The sequence below is a fragment of the Mercenaria mercenaria genome, unplaced genomic scaffold (assembly GCF_021730395.1).
Source record: "Mercenaria mercenaria strain notata unplaced genomic scaffold, MADL_Memer_1 contig_616, whole genome shotgun sequence".
Taxonomy (NCBI): Eukaryota; Metazoa; Mollusca; class Bivalvia; order Venerida; family Veneridae; genus Mercenaria; species Mercenaria mercenaria.
In genome coordinates this window covers 44,375-65,802 of record NW_026463500.1, presented here as the reverse complement: position 1 = coordinate 65,802, position 21,428 = coordinate 44,375, and the positions used below count along the sequence as shown (strand labels likewise).

The window sequence follows — 21,428 nt, the reverse complement described above, 5'->3', positions numbered from 1 at the left end:
ATTCACAACACAGTCTAGATAAATCATACAAGTTATTTTCCCAATTTGAAGCATTTTATTCCCACTTTCTTTATTAAAGCCTCCATGTTGTATGTTATAATATTATGTTGTAGAAACTATTAAATACTTGAAATTTTTCTGGATTCATTTTCCCAAGTAGGACCAAATTTTTGGTATTAAATATTTCCATGAAGTATGAAAGCTAAATTGTTGTAATATTGAGGCACTCTGGTATCCAGTTTTCAACAGAAAGCAATATAACAGGCAGTTTGAATTTTTAGGCACCATCTCTATACCGCGATTGTCCAGATTTATTATTGTGAATATTTTTTTAAGGAAATGATGAGATTGGCTCTGAAAACAATAAAGGAGAATCTGGCAAAGAGATGTTTTGTTGGAGAAGAGGTAAATTTTTAAACACATTAATTTTATAAATTTTTGTTCAAGTTTTATTTGAATGGATATATTATATTTATGGTGATATCTTTCCAACATTCCAGTATCTTAAGCTAGCTATATTTAATTAGCTGTAGGTTTGAGTTGACTTTGACATGCCTAATTGGGATCTACAATCTAATCTGGTAAAATTATATTTGTAAAAGATTTCAACTGTTAAGGATATATACTTGACCATGGATGAAGATGATGAAATGCTTTTAACTGGCAGTAGAAGCAGTCATTTATTATGATACTGAGAACAAGTTTTATTTCACTTCTTGGAGATAAAAAATTTTTGTGCAGTTGATCATTTCATGTTGCACAAAATTTTTATATTTACTTGATGTCATGTGCTATCTAGGCATTTCTTTTTGAGCATTACTCATGGACTGCCCCAAGGATTTTTACAGGGCTTCAGCTCAGCTAAGATTTTATGGAGAAGTCACTTCTCCCTCAGCTAAGATTAGGTAGAAATGGAGAAAGTTTAGGATGAAGTGGAAAGATTTTAGCGCCATGACATGCAAGTTGAAAAAGGAAGTAAATATACTAATACAACTATATGATTTCCTATCTTTGTATTAAAGTCTATTGATTTAAAGTAAAGAACAAATTCACTGAAAATATCAGTGATTCTGTTTTCTTATCCATGTAAACTAATTTCTTATCCTTGTGAATTTAATGTGATTAAACTGCAAATAAAAGGGTTTTTTTCACTCTTGTCTTAGAATGATTGCCCAAACAAAGAAAACCTTTTGAATGTGGGTACAATTTTAAAAACAGTGTCTCTGTGATATGAAATATTGAGATGATGTGACAAGGTGCACAATGGAGGATAAATTACCTCATGTTCAATATGCATAGTACCCATTTACATAACTGCGCATTTTAGGTGAGAAATGCATGACTGAAATAGGTTAGTACATTTTCCGATCCATGACAACGGTTCTTACAGCAAAAGATGTTTTCTTTCTGGTCTGACGCCAGTGGGTCAAGCTTGACTCCTGTGTGTATTGGCTGTCAGATATTATACCACAACATCACTCCTTTCATTGATACTGCACATGTTACAGGCAGACATCTTGTGGCCAGTATATTTCTGGTAAACATTTGTATAGGTAATCCTTTCAGCTGACTTAAAGGTGTGATTTAGGCGATGCCTGTTTAATGCATAGTTATGATAGTAACCTGTATAATACAATAACTTGAGTTAGGAGTAACCATTTGCAATGAAACTTGGTTTATAGATAGATTGCAAGGAGACAAAGATGTGGGTCAGTAGGGTCAAAGTCAAAGTCACTATTACTGAAAATAGAAAAACCGTTTCAACTCAATAACTTGAATCGCATTTACATTGAATCAGTGTGACTTATAAATGCAAATTTATACTTATATTGCCATCTGAGAAGACTTCAAATGTGATAAAAATGCAATTATTGGAAAAATATTTTGCAGGCTGATTTTAAGGAGCAGACCAGTATACATTCTCTGGAAGCTGATGGAGGATTGGAAGGACCTACAAATGGTATGTAGTTTTTTTTTTTACCATTTAAATCAATATTTGATGATTTAACTTGTGCTTGACCGGGGTTATTTAGAACAGATTTTAATTCCATTCTAGAAACTTAGCTTGATACCATGAAGTTTCAATATGCAAGTCATTTTTTTTTCTGGAATAGATAAAGGTGTGTGGAACCAATGCCACTGTCACCACTATTTCTCTTAAAGATTTAAATGACTTCAATGAGATTTCATACTTCAAATTACACTGAAGTGTAAATTTAATGTACATGAAAAATTTTTTCTGGGTGGGTGCAAAGGTGTTGAGGCACCATTTCCCTACTAAAGTTGTGAAGTGAATTGTATAGTTTATGTGAATTCAAGTAAAACTCCATACATGTGAACACCTAGACTGGCATCAGTCGTTAGAGTCATTAAATGTAAAGCACTTGGCCATAAAATCAATCCTCTTTGATAGCACTTTCTAAAAAAAAATACAATATCTCTAACCTCTGACTCTAACTGAGATGACCCTAGAGAGAAAATGTTTTTCTTGGAAAATATTAGTGTCAGTATGAAGAAAGAATAAACTTAATTAGGCCAGAGTTTTTTAATAACTTGGGTTATGGGAGATTTTCCAAAAATGAGCATTAGGAGGAGGGAATAAAAATAAAAATAAAGTAGGAAAATGTTAGCATCGGGAAAAAAAATGAGAAAAAACACAAAAAAAATTATTTTGTAAAAAGTGCCACTGGGTTAAAAAAGATTGTTGTTTCAGGCAAATGTAGATTCACAACACAGTCTAGATAAATCAGACTAGTTATTTTCCCAATTTGAAGCATTTTATTCCCACTTTCTTTATTAAAGCCTCCATGTTGTATGTTATAATATTATGTTGTAGAAACTATTAAATACTTGAAATTTTTCTGGATTCATTTTCCCAAGTAGGACCAAATTTTTGGTATTAAATATTTCCATGAAGTATGAAAGCTAAATTGTTGTAATATTGAGGCACTCTGGTATCCAGTTTTCAACAGAAAGCAATATAACAGGCAATTTGAATTTTTAGGCACCATCTCTATACCGCGATTGTCCAGATTTATTATTGTGAATATTTTTTTTAAGGAAATGATGAGATTGGCTCTGAAAACAATAAAGGAGAATCTGGCAAAGAGAGTTTTGTTGGAGAAGAGGTAAATTTTTTAAACACATTAATTTTATAAATTTTTGTTCAAGTTTTATTTGAATGGATATATTATATTTATGGTGATATCTTTCCAACATTCTCCAGTATCTTAAGCTAGCTATATTTAATTAGCTGTAGGTTTGAGTTGACTTTGACATGCCTAATTGGGATCTACAATCTAATCTGGTAAAATTATATTTGTAAAAGATTTCAACTGTTAAGGATATATACTTGACCATGGATGAAGATGATGAAATGCTTTTAACTGGCAGTAGAAGCAGTCATTTATTATGATACTGAGAACAAGTTTGATTTCACTTCTTGGAGATAAAAAATTTTTGTGCAGTTGATCATTTCATGTTGCACAAAATTTTTATATTTACTTGATGTCATGTGCTATCTAGGCATTTTTTTGTTTTGAGCATTACTCATGGACTGCCCCAAGGATTTTTACAGGGCTTCAGCTAAGCTAAGATTTTATGGAGAAGTCACTTCTCCCTCAGCTAAGATTAGGTAGAAATGGAGAAAGTTTAGGATGAAGTGGAAAGATTTTAGCGCCATGACATGCAAGTTGAAAAAGGAAGTAAATATACTAATACAACTATATGATTTCCTATCTTTGTATTAAAGTCTATTGATTTAAAGTAAAGAACAAATTCACTGAAAATATCAGTGATTCTGTTTTCTTATCCATGTAAACTAATTTCTTATCCTTGTGAATTTAATGTGATTAAAATGCAAATAAAGGGGTTTTTTCACTCTTGTCTTAGAATGATTGCCCAAACAAAGAAAACCTTTTGAATGTGGGTACAATTTTAAAAACAAAGTGTCTCTGTGATATGAAATATTGAGATGATGTGACCAGGTGCACAATGGAGGATAAATTACCTCATGTTCAATATGCATAGTACCCATTTACATAACTGCGCATTTTAGGTGAGAAATGCATGACTGAAATAGGTTAGTACATTTTCCGATCCATGACAACGGTTCTTACAGCAAAACATGTTTTCTTTCTGGTCTGACGCCAGCGGGTCAAGCTTGACTCCTGTGTGTATTGGCTGTCAGATATTATACCACAACATCACTCCTTTCATTGATACTGCACATGTTACAGGCAGACATCTTGTGGCCAGTATATTTCTGGTAAACATTTGTATAGGTGCAAAATAAATATCCTTTCAGCTGACTTAAAGGTGTGATTTAGGCTATGCCTGTTTAATGCATAGTTATGATAGTAACCTGTATAATACAATAACTTGAGTTAGGAGTAACCATTTGCAATGAAACTTGGTTTATAGATAGATTGCAAGGAGACAAAGATGTGGGTCAGTAGGGTCAAAGTCAAAGTCACTATTACTGAAAATAGAAAAACCGTTTCAACTCAATAACTTGAATCGCATTTACATTGAATCAGTGTGACTTATAAATGCAAATTTATACTTATATTGCCATCTGAGAAGACTTCAAATGTGATAAAAATGCAATTATTGGAAAAATATTTTGCAGGCTGATTTTAAGGAGCAGACCAGTGTACATTCTCTGGAAGCTGATGGAGGATTGGAAGGGCCTACAAATGGTATGTAGTTTTTTTTTTACCATTTAAAGCATTATTTGATGATGTAACTTGTGCTTGACTGGAGTTATTTAGAGCAGTTTTTAATTCCATTCTAGAAACTTGGCTTGATACCATGAAGTTTCAATATGCAAGTCATTTTTTTTTTCTGGAATAGATAAAGGTGTGTGGAACCAATGCCACTATCACCACTATTTCTCTTAAAGATTTAAATGACTTCAATAAGATTTCATACTTCAAATTACACTGAAGTGTAAATTTAATGTACATGAAAATTTTTTTCTGGGTGGGTGCAAAGGTGTTGAGGCACCATTTCCCTACTAAAGTTGTGAAGTGAATTGTATAGTTTATGTGAATTCAAGTAAAACTCCATACATGTGAACACCTAGACTGGCATCAGTTGTTAGAGTCATTAAATGTAAAGCACTTGGCCATAAAATCAATCCTCTTTGACAGCACTTTCTAAAAAAATTTACAATATCTCTAACCTCTGACTCTAACTGAGATGAGCCTAGAGAGAAAATGTTTTTCTTGGAAAATATTAGTGTCAGTATGAAGAAAGAATAAACTTAATTAGGCCAGAGTTTTTTAATAACTTGGGTTACGGGAGATTTTCCAAAAATGAGCATTAGGAGGAGGGCATAAAAATAAAAATATGTTAGCATGGGGGGGGGGGGGGGGGGGGGGGGGAATGAGAAAAAACACAAAAAATTTATTTTGTAAAAAGTGCCACTGGGTTAAAAAAAATTGTTGTTTCAGGCAAATGTAGATTCACAACACAGTCTAGATAAATCAGACTAGTTATTTCCCCAATTTGAAGCATTTTATTCCCACTTTCTTTATTAAAGCCTCCATGTTGTATGTTATAATATTATGTTGTAGAAACTATTAAATACTTGAAATTGTTTGCATGTTGCTTGCCTGCTTTAAACATATATATAGCTTGCTAATAAATAGAGACTAAACACGCCTGGCATTGTATTCTGTTTCTGTTGTTGGTGTGATTATATATAGTGTAGTGTAGTATTGTTGTCACATCCTATGCATATTGTGTTTCTGACCTTTTAACCCTTAGCACGCTAAGTTTCTAAAATGGACAGGTCCATCATTCAATTTGGGCAATACTATTTATCATTCGAAGATGCAATGTTACGACTGTTAAAAGTCTCCAAATGCATATAGTCGTCTTGGGGTAGATTATTAATAGATATCGGTTATTTGGCAAATTGCAAAACCATTTTCGGGTTGTTACGGTGGCAGACTAGTCTAAGGCGTTCTTACTCATGTCGCCCTACAGTACAGGTTCGAATCCTTATCTAGACCTTAAAATAATCTCTTTAATAATACTATGTAAAATACCGACAATATAAAATAATCAAAGTAGTAGGAGTTTTACTACATTTTTATACGCCCGAAGGGACATATTATGTTATGACGCTGGTGTCCGTCTGTCCGTCCATCCGTCTGTCCCTTAACAATTTCGTGTCCGCTCTGTAACTCTTGAACCCCTTGAAGGATTTCAAGCAAACTTTACACAAGTGTTCACCACACCGTGACAATGTGCAGAGCGCATGTTTTGGATGTCTCGCTTCAAGGTCAAGGTCACACTTAGGAGTCAAAGGTCATATCAGTTTGTTTCGTGTCCGCTCTGTAACTCTTGAACCCCTTGAAGGATTTCAAAGAAACTTGACACAAATGTTCACCACACCAAGACGACGTGCAGAGCGCATGTTCCGGACGACTCGCTTCAAGGTCAAGGTCACACTTAGGGGTCAAAAATATCAGTTTGTTTCATGTCCGCTCTGTAACTCTTGAACTGCTGGAAGGATTTCAAAGAAGCTTGGCAGAAATGTTCACCACACTGAGACAACGTGCAGAGCGCATGTTCTGGATGACTCGCTTCAAGGTCAAGGTCACACTTAAGGGTCAAAGGTCGTATATGACTGCTTTGTGTATATTGCTCTGCATTGCAGTGCTCTTGTTTTTATTTGGCAGATCTCTTTTTTAGCTCACGTGTCACATAGTGACAAGGTGAGCTTTTGTGATCACCCATCGTCCGTCGTCAGTCCGTGCGTCCGTCAACAATTTCTTGTCTGCACGATAGCGGTTTCATTTATGATTTTATTTTAACCAAACTTGCACACAACTTGTATCACCATAAGATCACGGTTCCATTCTTAAACTGGCCATATCTCGTTATGGGTTCCAGAGTTATGGCCCCTGAAATGGCCAAAATTAGCTATTTTGACCTTGTCTGTACAATAGCAGCTTTATTTATAATTTGATTTTTACCAAACTGGCACACAACTTGTATCACCATACGATCTCGATTCCTTTTTTGAACTGGCCAGATTCCGTTATGGGTTCCAGAGTTATGGCCCCTGAAAGGGCCAGAATTAGCTATTTTGACCTTGTCTGCACAATAGCAGCTTCATTTATGATTTGAATTTAATCAAACTTGCACAAAACTTGTGTCACCATAAGATCTCAGTTCCTTTCTTGAACCGGCCAGATCCCATAATGGGTTCCAGAGTTATGGCCCCTTAAAGGGCCAGAATTAGCTATTTTGACCTTGTCTGCACAATAGCAGCTTCATTTATGATTTGATTTTAATCAAAGTTGCACACAACTTGTATCACCACAAGATCTTGCTTCCTTTCTTCAACTGGCCAGATTCAATCATGGGTTCCAGAGTTATGGCCCCTTAAAAGTCCAAACTTGGCTATTTTAGCTTTTGCAGCCATATAGAGACTTCATTTATGGTTTTTATTGATACAAACTTCCAAAATATCTTCAACAACAATAAATCTTGGATTCCACGGCAAATCAGATCCAATCGTAGGTTCCAGAGTTATTTTGTATCTGATTACCTCCCCTGATTGTAATCAAAATGGATTTATATCAGTAAGTACTTACAGGACTTATTTGAAATTTCATTATTATTATTAGTTGGACTGAAACAATCAGGGTAGATAACTATGAACTGATTTTATGGCAAATTACCTCCCTTTATTTCAAATTAAAATAGGTATATCTCCATAACTAATGAAGATACTGATTTGAAATTTCATTTATGTCAATAGATTTATTTGGCTGATCCTTCTTTTGTTCACTTACAATATTTTTTTTAATTACTTCCCTTTTATGTTACTATAAATAGCTTATTTTTAGTAACTTTTTTATTATTGGTCATAGGGAAAAGCCGAGACCACTTTTCTGTGGTACAACATGGATGGTACCTCCAATTTTTAGGTGTATTTTGACATATCTATACCATGTAAGAATTTTTTTTTCTTTTTGGTTAAATTTCTTCGCTTTGTTGTTCCTATCCTTTGGACTTAGATATTTTTTCTGAGGACCTTCTTGTGCTCAAGTGCAATGATAACAGGTGAGCGATATAAGGCCATCATGGCCCTCTTGTATGTACTTACAATTATTTTTTTTTTAATTACTTCCCTTTTATGTTACTATAAATAGCTTATTTTGAAACTTTTTTATTATTGGCCGTAGGGAAAAACCGAGACCACTTTTCTGTGGTACAACATGGATGGTACCTCCAATTTTTAGGTGTATTTTTACATACCTGTACCTGATAAGGATTTTTTTGTAGACTTTGAATATTTTTTTTGGTGGACTTAGATTTGTTTTTTGAAGTTTTTTTTTTTGCTGTTCCAGTCCTTTTGGCTACAGCAGTCAAGTTCTTAAAATTTTGCTCCCATCCTATGATGTAAGCCTTCGGGCGTATATTGCCCCGCTTGGCGGCGCTCTTGTTTTGTCCTTAAAACCAAAAGAACACAGTTTTTATTGCGATCTCGAAGAGCAGGCCCAAAGGGAATCGAGAATAGAACATTCAGGTAATGCAAGGATCTCTTTAAAACTTATTGAAATTGTTAAATTCAAGCCTAATCAGGCTTCTAAGCCGGATATGGCTGTCCGCAACAGGACGTGGGTTCGATATCTATTGTCATTGCACATTTTTCTCACCTTGTTATATTTTAAAAAGTATGTAATAGTGTGCTCTGAAAACATGTGTCACTTGCTGTCAAAACTATTAATCCAAATAAAACTTGAGTACCAGGTCATACAGTATTTGAAGTCATAGACTAAGTATAAAACTAAATTTCAAACTATACAGGGAAGAAAGTGCATTTGTCGCTCTAACAGCCTGGTAGCTCAGTAGATGCATGGTTCGAGTACGGCTCCATGAGTCATACGGCTGCAAAATTTTCTCTCAGACGGGTCTATTTTCATGCAATATCTATTTATAGGATATGCCTAAAATGATTAAGTCTAACCCCAACTCTTTTAAGACCTGGACCAGCGTGTCCAAATCACATCGAAACCGATCCTCTCCTGCTTCATTAAAGCTGACTAGACAATCATCCCCGCATGCTTCTTCTATGAGAGAATGCAATGCCTCCCTGATTGTTATGCTTGTCTTCAGTGGAATAATTTTTTTCAAATCACACTTAAAACTTTTCACCGATACTTTGAAGAAAGCCTCGAGTGTCGCCATTTTGTTGTTGTCTGACGTAACCTAAACGGGTTTCCTTTACAAAAACTAAAGCTCACGTATCGGGACTATACAATCGATAAAACTAATACCAGTCCACTTTCCGCACCGTTAAAATTACACGCTGCGATATTTATTGTAGGTTTATAGACACTGTTTTATTTTCCACCAGGGAAATTAGATGCAACCGTCGGTGGAAAATAAAAATAAAATTGCAATTTTGAATTTTATTTTTATTTGGATTTTGGAGAATTAGGACCGGCGCTCCCGTAACCCAAGTTACTAAAAACTCTGGCCTTACAGATAACTTGATCTCAACAGACTTTGTAAGTCTAGTGAACAACATGAAGTGTGAAAGTGTATGACTTATTCTTCCTCCCACCGTTAGAAATGAGGGATTGACATAAAGGCTAAGTTCACGTCGGAGCTCAAGGGAAGGGTAGGCTGTTGTGTAAATGATACTTTCTTCCACCAGTAAAGTCACTGACCAATCAGAAATTTGGCCCTGGAAATATGTAAAACTCTTTTCCCTGCACATTGAGCGCTATGATGAAAAGCCAGGAACCAATAAACTCTGCCTCATAGCGGAGTTTGAGGAGTTCAGCTCTTCAATAAGGAAGGTACGAATGGTGTACTAACTTACACTTTTCAAGTGGGTTATTGATTATAGAGTCGTTCTCTACTCAAGCCCAGAGTTCGTTGTGAACTTAGCCATAGTGTTACCTTTGACTCTGTATGTGTGTATGTTTATGTGTGCACAAAATTATGTCCAGCCTATAACTTTATTGTGCATCGTTTGATTTTGAAATAACTTTGCACTGTTAGCCACCATAACAAGATTATTTTTCTTGCATAAAATCCAGAGCCCCAGCTCAAAGGTAAAGGTCACACTGAGAGGGCAGAAATTTAGGTGTTTTTCCTGTTCACTTTTTTTGCTGTACTGAGCACGATGTGCTGAATCAAACTATTGTGGTCGCTTACTGATAGTAGTCCGTCCATCACACTTCTCCTCTGAAACTACTTGTCAAAATTGCACCAAACTTGGTCAGTAGCATTCTGGCATGGTCCTCTGTCAAATTTATTAAAATGTTTAAGTTTTCCCCCTATCAGGGTCCACAGAGCTAAAAATAGAAATACCTTTAAATGACTTCTTCTTATGAACCTTTTAATGAATCTACATAGCATCATTGTAGGGTCTTCTCCCAAGATTATTCAGAAAGGATCACCTCAGACACCTGGCTCCTTTTTAGGACCACTAAAGCTAAAAATAGAAATAATTCTTCTAAAACTTGGTTTGTAGCATCATTGTAAGTTCCACTCCCAATTTTTAGCAATGCTCATGGTGAGTTATTTTGATTACGCTGTGTCCATTGTGCGTTCATCCATCGGTCTTCAACAATTGTGTTTAAAAGACATCTCCTCCATAACCACTGAATGAATTTTGATGAACTTGGCATGGATGTTCCTTGAATGGTCCTCTACTAAAGTTGTTTCAACAATTTCATTTGGTTGAACATAGGGGCCGCCAGAGCTAAGAACAGAAAAATCTTCAAATGACATCTCCTTCTAAATCGATGGTTCGATTTTGAAATAATTTCACACAAATGGTCCTTAAGTCGCCCTCTACCAAGATTGTTCAATCTATACTAATTCGTCAAAAAACATGGCCTCCAGAGGGAGTGGTCACTTTTCCCTATATTTATATTGTGGAAACTTTAAAAATCTTGTTGTGTGAAACTACTTGCCCGATTTTAGAATAATTTTACACAAATGGTCCTTGTGTGACCATCTACCAAAATTGATCAAATTATTTTGATTTGTCATAAAACATGGCCACCAGAGAGCATGGTCAGTTTTCCCTATATGTATATATTGGAAACTTTAAAAATCTTCTTGTATGAAACTGCTGGCCTGATTTAAAATAATTTTACACAAATGGTCTTTGTGTGACCCTATACCAAGATCGTTCAAATTATTTTGATTCGTCAAAAAATATGGCCGCCAGAGGGTGTGGTCACTTTTCCCTATTATGTATATAGTGGAAATTTTAAAAATCTTCTTATGTGAAACTGCTGGCCCGATTTTAGAATAATTTTACACAAATGGTCCTTGTGTGACCCTCTACCAAGATTGTTCAAGTTATTTTGATTAATCTTGCTATAAGCTTTTGTATTAGAAACTTTGAAAATTTTCTTCTCTGAATCAATGATAGCTAGAGCCTTGAAATTTGGCGTATGATATCAGATTTGTAATGTCTACTGTAATTGTTCAAATTATTGCCCTTGGTTCAAAAGTGTGTGTGACATGTATATAATATAGGCTAACATAGAAGAAACCTAACTCTGTACAAACACACTTGAAGCCTTGTACACGGGTGAGCCCTTTAGGGTCAATATAAAATACTGTCAGTTACCCTCTTGTTTTCAAATGGGGGTACCTGCCATATACTAGAGCTTAAAATAGAAATACAATTAAACAACTTCTTTTTTGAATAGCTGTTTATATCTTCACCAAACTTGGTCTGTAGCATCATTACAAGGTCCTCTCCTAAATTTGTTCAAATGGGGGCACTTGGCCCCTTTTAGTGGCCACTAGCGCTAAAAACTCATTGGAAGGGGGAGTGGGGGCGGGCAACACACACACTATCCCCATTTTCTCTCTATTCTTGTACAATTCACCTTTAATTTCAAAAAGTGTCTTCTTTCCACTGAAAAAGTTATATTCAAGAGCCCTGTTTCAAGAACAGTTAAAACCAAATAACCCTTTCTGCCAGATGTTTACAGCTGAGTGGCGGAAGACATTCATGAAAAAGTGTAATGCCCAAGTATGCCCCGCATTGGGAGTAGCCTAGATTTGAATCCTATGCCTTCAGCTCTGTAGGAAAACATGTTAGCATTCTCAGCCAATGTGGCCACTTAAAGAATATCTGTAACATTAAAAGTTTGTCTGTTTTCTTAGATAAATGTGGAAGTGAAGCATGTGACGGAGGGAATAATTATGCAGGTGGAATACCTAAAACAAACAGTGCATCTGCATGTGACAATTCTGGAGGTGCATTTTCAAAGGTATTATGATAATTATCTTTTTGAAGTATGCTTATATTTCTCGTTAAAATAATGTGAACTCCAACAATAAAAGCCCCTCCTGTGAAAAATCTTATAAGCCTTCAAAAGAGGGTATTTAAGATGTAATAACTATTGTTCAAGGAAAATGTCTTCGTGGTACTTACGGACCTTTGAGGGATTTGTTAACCGAGCGATTTAGTGATCAAGGTTCCCAAATCTCCTCCGGTCTATAAACACCATGAAGACTTACTCCGAGAATGATAATTGATTTACTCTACCAAGATTGTTCAAATTATTTTGATTTGTCAAAAAACTTGGCAGCCAGAGGGCGTGGTCACTTTTCTCTATATGTATATAATGGAAACTTTAAAAATCTTCTTATGTGAAACTGCTAGCCCGATTTGAGATTAATTTTACACAAATGATCCTTGTGTGACCCTCTACCAAGATTGTTTAAATTATTCCCACACTAGGTAACCCGATATGTTTGGCGCAGGATGCTATGTTCGGCGCAGGATTGATACATAGATTTGAAAATTTTAGTGGTGCTAGTATTCTCATTATTTCGGTCTATAAAAACAAATATCAAATAAAATCACCTTACTAGTCTTATCACGTAATAAATGAAGTTTCCAAAACCGATTTAAAATCCTGAAAAGATGCCATTTTAAGCAAAAAACGGCGAAGTTAAATGTAAAACTTTACCCCAATTTCAGCAATTTTAAAGTTTATATCCACTTTTCTTTGAAAATATTGCAAAACAAAGCCAATATCTTTATGGACTATATTTATCAACCTTTTCCCTGTCAACCTTCCAAATCATAATGTCTAAATCGGTGTTTTAGTGAAGATTTTTTAGTTTGAAATGCACCATATGCACGAAAAAAGGCGATGTTTGGCGCAGGATAAAAATTTTGCGGAGATGTTCGGGAGCAGGTTATTGTAAACCTCATTACAAATACCGCAATGACCGTTTTGACGCTGTGGAGCTAATTTTTGATATCTTATAGATTTTGTTGTTTGTATTTAACAGTTTAGTATACGATGTACAGGTTTTTTATATTATATTATAACATACATGCATACATACATATTTAGCAGATAGAGTGCAGTGATCAATTTGGACACTGTCAAGCCATTGTGTCTATTGTTTTTATCCGATTTCTTTATGATATTATATTATTTTTTCATGCATGTGTCTGTGTCCATAATTCAATACAAGAAAAGTTGTGTCAGCCAAGGTCTCCGCCCTGGCCCTGATCGTTTTCAGACTTCAGATGCATGTAAAGATTTATCCGGATGATTTTTTATTTTTAAAAGAAACGTTAAGTTTTAAAAAAAAAAACGCTAATGCAGAAAAATGTTCAGTATTTGCACATATCATTTATGGCGAGAGTCACAATGTGAAGTCCTGTCTAAAAATATGGAAATGAAACTAGATTACCGTACTGGACAACTAGGGTATCAGACAAAACTATTTGATAATGTAGATATAACAATGTTTTTTTCATGTTATAACATCGGCAGAATCCCGAGGGATAGGTTAGTATCCTAGCCCGTTTACCCATTGCCACGGAATATATAAAAAGGTGTTATAACGTGAGAATCTCTCTGTCAACACACGCTTTCTCTACCGTTAAAACACCCCCGAAAAGTGATAATAACAGCAGTTTTATGCTAGAGTGTGAAGCTAGTATCACGTGCCATACAGGTTTCTGAGGACGGTAAAATACATGTTAATATAAAACGAGGGGATAAGTGTTGTAATATTAAATGTGCGCGTTCTGTGGCGTATTACAGCCCCAAAACGGATAATTCAAAAGGAAATGGAGTCAACGTGAAAAACAACTTAGACTTCACCGCGCATTTCATTGAAATTTAATGAGGTTGATGGACAATATATTCATTTACTTGGTTAAGGTATGGCAAATACACGTTTTTTGTGTATTAACGTCTGCAGAAGCCCGCGGGATTGTTTGTGACCGAGACCGAATATGCGTTTTATGCTAGAATATCGTTAGCGCATGTGTTTTTCTTTCGTGTTAAAAACATGCGTTATCCCTACATTATCTAATAGTTTTGGCTGATACCACAGTTGTCCAGTTCATTTCCTTTCATTTTAGACAGTCATATTTTTACTCTCGCCATAAATGATATATGCCAATGCTGAACATTTTCCTGCATCAGCATATATCTTTTAAAAATTAACATTTCTTTAAAAAAATAAATCGTTATATGCTTCGGAAGTCTGAAAACAATCAAGGCAAGGGCGGAGATCTTAAAGTTTGTATAACAATAAATGGTCTTAATAATTGGCTGACACAACTCTTCTTGTATTGAATTATGGACACAGACACATGCATGAAAAAAATATTCTACAGAAATCGGGTATAAACAATAGACACAACTGCTTGACAGTGTCCAAATTGATCACTGCTCTCTATCTGCTAAGTATGTATGTATGTATGTGAACACGTCTCCGATGAAAACCAGTACATCGTACACTAAACCGTTAATTCTAACACGATCCAATTCATTTTCCTATTAAAACAAAGAAGGCAGAAAACAGTGAATTATTATACAACAAATCACTGTTCTGACGTCACAATTATTACGTCATGGCGTCAAACGGCATAGCAGCGCGCTGGAAAAGAAACCAATTGAAAACGGGCAAATATTTAATCAATGTCGTCAAGGATGTACTTAAAATCCTTGGTAACGTGTTAGAATCAGAATAATATATCTCATTTAGTGATTTGCTCTTGAATAAATCACTGTTTGTCGTTCAGATGCATATTATTATATCACTCGGGCTGCGATAAATATAGTCCATAAAGATATTGGCTTTGTTTTGCAATATTTTCAAAGGAAAGTGGATATAAACTTTAAAATTGCTGAAATTGGCGTAAAGTTTTACATTTAACTTCGCCGTTTTTGCTTAAAATGGCATCTTTTCAGGATTTTAAATCGGCTTTGGAATTTTCATTTATTATGTGATAAGACTAGTAAGGTGATTTTACTGGTTAACTGTTTTTATAGACCGAAATAAGGAGAACACTAACACCACTAAAGTTTTCAAATCTATGTATCGATCCTGCGCCGAACATATCGGGTTACCTAGTGTGATTCCGATTCGTTAAAAAACATGGCTGCCAGGGGGCTCTTGTCCGTCCATCTGAAAAAAGTATTTGATACAAATTGATGAAACCTTGCATGAGTCTTTATCATGATATGAACTTGTACAGCTTCTATTTTTAGCTTGACTATTTGAAGAATAGTCTAGCTTTCTACTGACCCTGGTGTTGGCATGAGTGTCACACCTTGGTTAAATTATCGCAAGTACATATGGCTATCATTTTAAGGCATATATAGCTTTGAAACTTATTTTTTCTTTTTCTTGGTCAATAACCAACCTCACTGGATCAAGGCCCATAACTCTGACATGTATTTGGCCAAATTGTGACCCCTTTTGGACATAGAAAATCCTGAGTTAAAGTTTAACATGCAAGTTACTATCTCCAAAACTAATGCAGGTATTGAATTGAAACTTCACACTTGTCTTTGGGGTTATAAAACTAGGTAATAGCATCAAGTCACATAACTCTTACTTGCATTTTGGCAAAATTATGCCCCCTTTTGGACTTAAAAAATTCTGGTTAAAGTTTTGCATGCAAGTACATATAGCAATCATTTAAAGGCATATAGCTTTGAAACATTTTCTTTTTAGCTCACCTGTCACTATTTGACAGGGTGAGCTTTTGTGATTACCCTTCATACGTCGTCCCGTCTGTTCACAATTTCCTTGTGAACATGATAGAGATCACATTTTGTATTTGATTTTAATCAAACTTAAACACAACTTGTATGGGCATAATATCTCAGATGCTTTCGAAACTGGCCAGATCCCATTATGGGTTCCAGAGTTGTGACCCCTTAAAGGACCAAAATTTGCCATTTTTGACTTGTGAACATAATAGAGACCACACTTTGCAATCAACTTTAATAAAACTTGCACACAACTTGTACTGGCATAATATCTCGGTTCCTTTCGAAAACTGGCCAGATCCCATCATGGGTTCCAGAGTAATGGCCCCTTGAAGGGCCAAAATTTGCTATTTTTGGCTTGTGAACATGATAGATACCACAATCTAAGCCAAATTATGCCCCCTTTTTGACTTAGAAATTCCTTGTTAAAGTTAGAAAATCCGGGGTAAAAGTTTTGAATGCAAGCACTTATAGCTATTATTTAAAGGCATATAGCTTTGAAACTTATTTTTTTCTTTTTCTAGGTCAATAACCAACCTTTCAAGATCAAATCCCGTAACTCTGACATGTATTTTCGGCATATAATGCCCCCTTTTTGACTTAGAAAATCCTGGTTAAAGTTTTGCATGCAAGTTACTATCTCCAAAACTAATGCAGATATTGATTTGAAACTTCACATGTGTCTTTGGAGTTATAAAACTAGGTGATAGCATCAAGTCTCACAGCACTGACATTTAATTTGATAAAAATGCCCCCTTTTGGACTTTGGATATCCTGGTTGAAGTTTTGCACGCAAGTTACTATCTCTGAAACTAATGCAAATATTGAATTTAAATTTCATATGTTTCTTGGAATTTATAAAACTAGGTCATAGCATCAAGTTACTATCTCCAAAATTAATGCAGATACCGGATTGAAACTCTATTAATAATTTAACATTTAAGGTAATATTCCTGCTTCTGCAGGGGTGTGGAAATCCCAATATTTTTCACTAGTCCACGGACAAGTGAGACTTAAAAATCTATTAGTCCACAGTCAAAACTTACTTGCCCGGATTTTCAACATTTTAGCATGCAAATAATTCTTTATTTTGGACAATAATCTACAAGAAGTAACAAAAGCAAACATAATAAAGTGTAATACTGTTGCTGTTTCAAAAAATAAGCTTTTGACACTTTAGCTTTTGTTTGTCCGCGAGGCCGTCAAACATTTAACAGAAATACCTAAAAGACTGCCCATCATGCCATGTGAGAAAGCATGACACTTTCTGACTGTCAGAAAACATGAAGCTTCCTGACTCATACTAGAGAGCTCTTTGTGCTTTGACTGTTGACTTCCATTTTCTTTGGCAGACGAAGTTGTAACAACGAATTTTTCCAAAACTTTGTGATAATTGTTTACGTTTCCAGTTTCTATTCGCCGAGTTATCGTGTGCAAAAATCACGCGAGATTGTGACAGGGAATCAATCAGAATGCAGAGAAAGAGATGCTAAATTTAGACGCAGTATGGTTTTCCCAAAACTGGAGAAATCGAGAGGCCCTCTGCGGGTGAAACATCCGTTTCGTACGTTAAATTCTTTTATAAACTCCGTAAACCTGAAGCACTGTTCAGCGTTTCAAAATTATTCTTTCCTTTTTCTTTACTTCAAACCAGAAAATTTGTGCTTGCCCGCGGACAAACAGAATGTGAAAACTCACTTGTCTGCCTGACATAGGAATTCCACACCCCTGTTCTGGGACAATAACATTGGCTGTCCTCATTTAGTTATGATTCATATACACATTGTTAGTATGTTAAATGTCAAATTGGCATGCAGTTTGTTTATTGAAGAATGTCTCTAGGTGGGGGGATATTGGTAAAAATCCTTGTGTTGTTATTCCTGCCTTGTCTTTAATTAGAAAATTATCATTTTTGTCTTCAGGTGGTCCAACCTTTACCAGCAGAGAATCCACAGCTGCTATTGCGCAGTTCTCCACACAAGGTAAATGTTTCTAGGTCATACTTCAAAAAGAAACATTTAATATTGATATGTCTCAAAATTTCATTCCTGTTTAATGTAACAGTATTTATTAATACTGACGAGTTTGTGCAATGCCTTATCTGGAGCAGACATATAGTTTAAAAGTTATTTATTGACTTTGTAGTTTGGGACTGTTTCGTTACAAAAGACATGTTTATAGTGACCAGCAGATGACCCCTATTGATTTTGAGGTCAGTAGTCAAAGGTCAAAGTCACGATGACCCATAATAGTAAAACTGTTTTTGGCCAAATAACTAGCGAAGGCTTTGGTCTATGATCACATTTGATACTGAGGTCCATTATGACTGGTAAATGACCCAAAATTACTGATTTGAGGTCAGTACGTCAAACGTCCAGTGCACAGTGACCAAATAATTTCTGTTCCTTGTGCTGCTACTGAATGCATCAAGGGGGGCATTTTGTGTTCAACGAGCTCTTGCTTTTTGTTTAGGTCTACTTTTCATGCCCCTGGCATCTACTGATGCGGGAGGCATATAGTGATTGTCCTGTCCATCCGTCCATACGAGATTAACCAAATGGGACCGTTTCGTCTAGCATCAATACCCCTTACAAGAATGACTTGATACTAATGCAGTTGTAACCTGTGACCATTCCTTATCTTCAGACATCACCTGACCTCAGTTTGACCTTGACCTCATTTTGGACTTAGGTTGCTTTATATGGGCCATCTCTTGGGTAACCAAATGGGACCGTTTCGTCTAGCATCAATACCGCTTACAAGAATGAATTGATACTAATACAGATGTAACCTGTGACCATTCCTCATCTTCAGACATCACCTGACCTCAGTTTGACCTTGACCTCATTTTGGACTTAGGTTGCTTTATATGGGCCATCTCTTGGTTAACCAAATGGGACCGTTTTGTCTAACATCAATACCGCTTACAAGAATGAATTGATACTAATACAGATGTAACCTGTGACCATTCTTCATCTTCAAACATCACCTGACCTCAGTTTGACCTTGACCTTGACCTCGTTTTGGACTTAGGTTGCTTTGTATCGACAAGGATGCCACCGGGGGCATCAAGCATTTATTGGACGCAGCTCCTTGTTTCATGAAATTTTTATAAATTATTACATTGAAATATAGGATATTTTCAGAACTAAGATGTTTGTTTGGCCTTCAAGTTTCTCTGAATCAAGCTTTTCATATGATACTCTATAATAAAAAGTCATTTTTCATGATACTAGATTTATTGTGGTAATACTATAAAGTAATTTAACATTGTGGGCATGAAATTTCATGTTTTTGGCAAAACAGCTACTTATTGGGATATGAATTTATTGACTTCCACTTTTGAAGATAAAATGAATTGGAAATATCAGTTTTGGGGATTTAATTTCATGGAGTAATGCTACCACAAATTCACAAAAAATACACCCCCACCCTTAAAAAGAATAAAATAAAATAAAATTTAAAAAAATACTGGTTTCACAGTAGCTGTTTCGTAACATTGTCATATTTTTATATTTTAGGAGTCAAACAATGAGAGTCCAAGTCAGAATACAAGCAGCTTACCAGGTGAAAGTGGTATTTTTTATAAACATTAACATTAAATGCATTAAATGTCGATTAAGGTTTTTATTTAGATCCAATTTTTCTCAAAAACTGTAAGAGCTATAGCCTTTAAACTTTGCAGATGCGTTTGTCATCATTAGTTTAGTATGTCAAGAGCCATAACACCCACTTGTGATTCGTCAGAATAATGGCCCTTATACTGAGAAAATGGAATTTGTCATTTTTAGCTCGACTATTCAAAGAATAGTAGAGCTATTGGACTCACCCATGCGTCGGCATCCGCATCGGCGTCCCGATTTGGTTAAGGTTTTGTATGTAAGCTGGTATCTCAGTAACCACTTGTGGGAATGGACTGAAACTTCACACACTTATTCACTGTGATGAACTGACCTACATTGCACAGGTTCCATAACTCTATTTTGCTTTTTTACAAAATTATGCCCCTTTTTTGACTTAGAAATTCTTGGTTAAGGTTTTGTATGTAAGCTGGTATCTCAGTAACCACTTGTGGGAATGGATTGAAACTTCACACACTTATTCACTGTGATGAACTGACCTACATTGCACAGGTTCTCTATTTTGCTTTTTTACAAAATTATGCCCCTTTTTTGACTTAGAAATTCTTGGTTAAGGTTTTGTATGTAAGCTGGTATCTCAGTAACCACTTGTGGGAATGGATTGAAACTTCACATACTTATTCACTGTGATAGACTGACCTACATTGCACAGGTTCCATAATTCTATTTTGCTTTTTTACAAAATTATGCCCCTTTTTCGACTTCGATATTCTTGGTTAAGGTTTTGTATGTAAGCTGGTATCTCAGTACCCACTAATGGGAATGGATTGAAACTTCACACACTTGTTCACTGTCATGATCTGACATGCACTGTGTAGGTCCCATAACTCTACTTTGCTTTTTTTTTAAATTATGCCCCTTTTTTGACTTAGCAGTTTTTGGTTAAGTTTTTGTATGTAAGCTTGTATTTCAGTATCCACTTATGGGAAAGGATTGAAACTTCAAGCACTTGTTCACTTTATGAGCTGATAAGCACTGTGAAGGTTCCATAACCCTTTTTTCCATTTTTACAAAATTATGCCCCTTTTTCGACTTTTGTTTTCATTCAATTGACAAGGCTGTTGAATAGTCGAGTGTTGCTGTCCTCCGACAGCTCTTGTTAGCTCGACTATTCGAAGAATAGTCTAGCTATTCTACTCACCCTGGTGTCGGCGTTGGCGTCACACCTTGGTTAAGTTTTTGCATGCAAGTACATACAGCCATCAATTAAAGGCATATAGCTTTGAAACTTATTTTTTCTTTTTCTAGGTCAATAACCAACCTCACTGGGTCAAGTCCCATAACTCTGACATGTATTTTGAGCAAATTATGCCCCCTTTTGGACTTAGAAAATTTTGGTTAAAGTTTTACATGCAAGTTACTATCTCCAAAACTAATGCAGATATTGATTTGAAACTTCACATGTGTCTTCGGGGTTATAAATCTAGTTGATAGCAGCAAGTCCCATAACTGATATGCATTTTGGTCAAATTATTCCCCCTTTTGAACTTAAAACTCTTTTGATATTTAACCTTTTTGGGTAATATTTTCCTGCTTCTGGGACAATATTTCGAATAGTCGAGCTTGGCTGTCTTACGGACAGCTCTTGTTTTGTGTTGGTCTACTTTCCTCGAATACTAAGAGACCAATTGCTTTGAAACTTTAAAAACTTACTGTGTTTTCTTAGAACCATAACTCTTGTTTGTATTTTGCCAGAATTATTGCCTTAAATTGGAATCTCTTGCTTTAAATGTTTGGTTGTCTCCAC

General features: G+C 35.5%; 1 protein-coding gene across 1 annotated transcript in view; it reads left to right on the top strand.

Annotated features, from left to right (window-relative positions):
- Positions 1-339: 339 nt before the first annotated feature.
- Positions 340-21,428, top strand: part of LOC128554667 (uncharacterized protein PF3D7_1120600-like) — a gene marked incomplete at its 3' end in the record, with an annotated part of 60,447 nt that continues 39,358 nt past the window's right edge. Inside the window, exons 1-7 of the mRNA XM_053535969.1 lie at positions 340-405; positions 1,891-1,960; positions 3,061-3,128; positions 4,631-4,700; positions 12,169-12,275; positions 17,963-18,022; positions 19,562-19,616. Coding sequence (XP_053391944.1) covers positions 340-405; positions 1,891-1,960; positions 3,061-3,128; positions 4,631-4,700; positions 12,169-12,275; positions 17,963-18,022; positions 19,562-19,616 — 496 coding nt within the window. The remainder of the gene's footprint in view (positions 406-1,890; positions 1,961-3,060; positions 3,129-4,630; positions 4,701-12,168; positions 12,276-17,962; positions 18,023-19,561; positions 19,617-21,428) is intronic.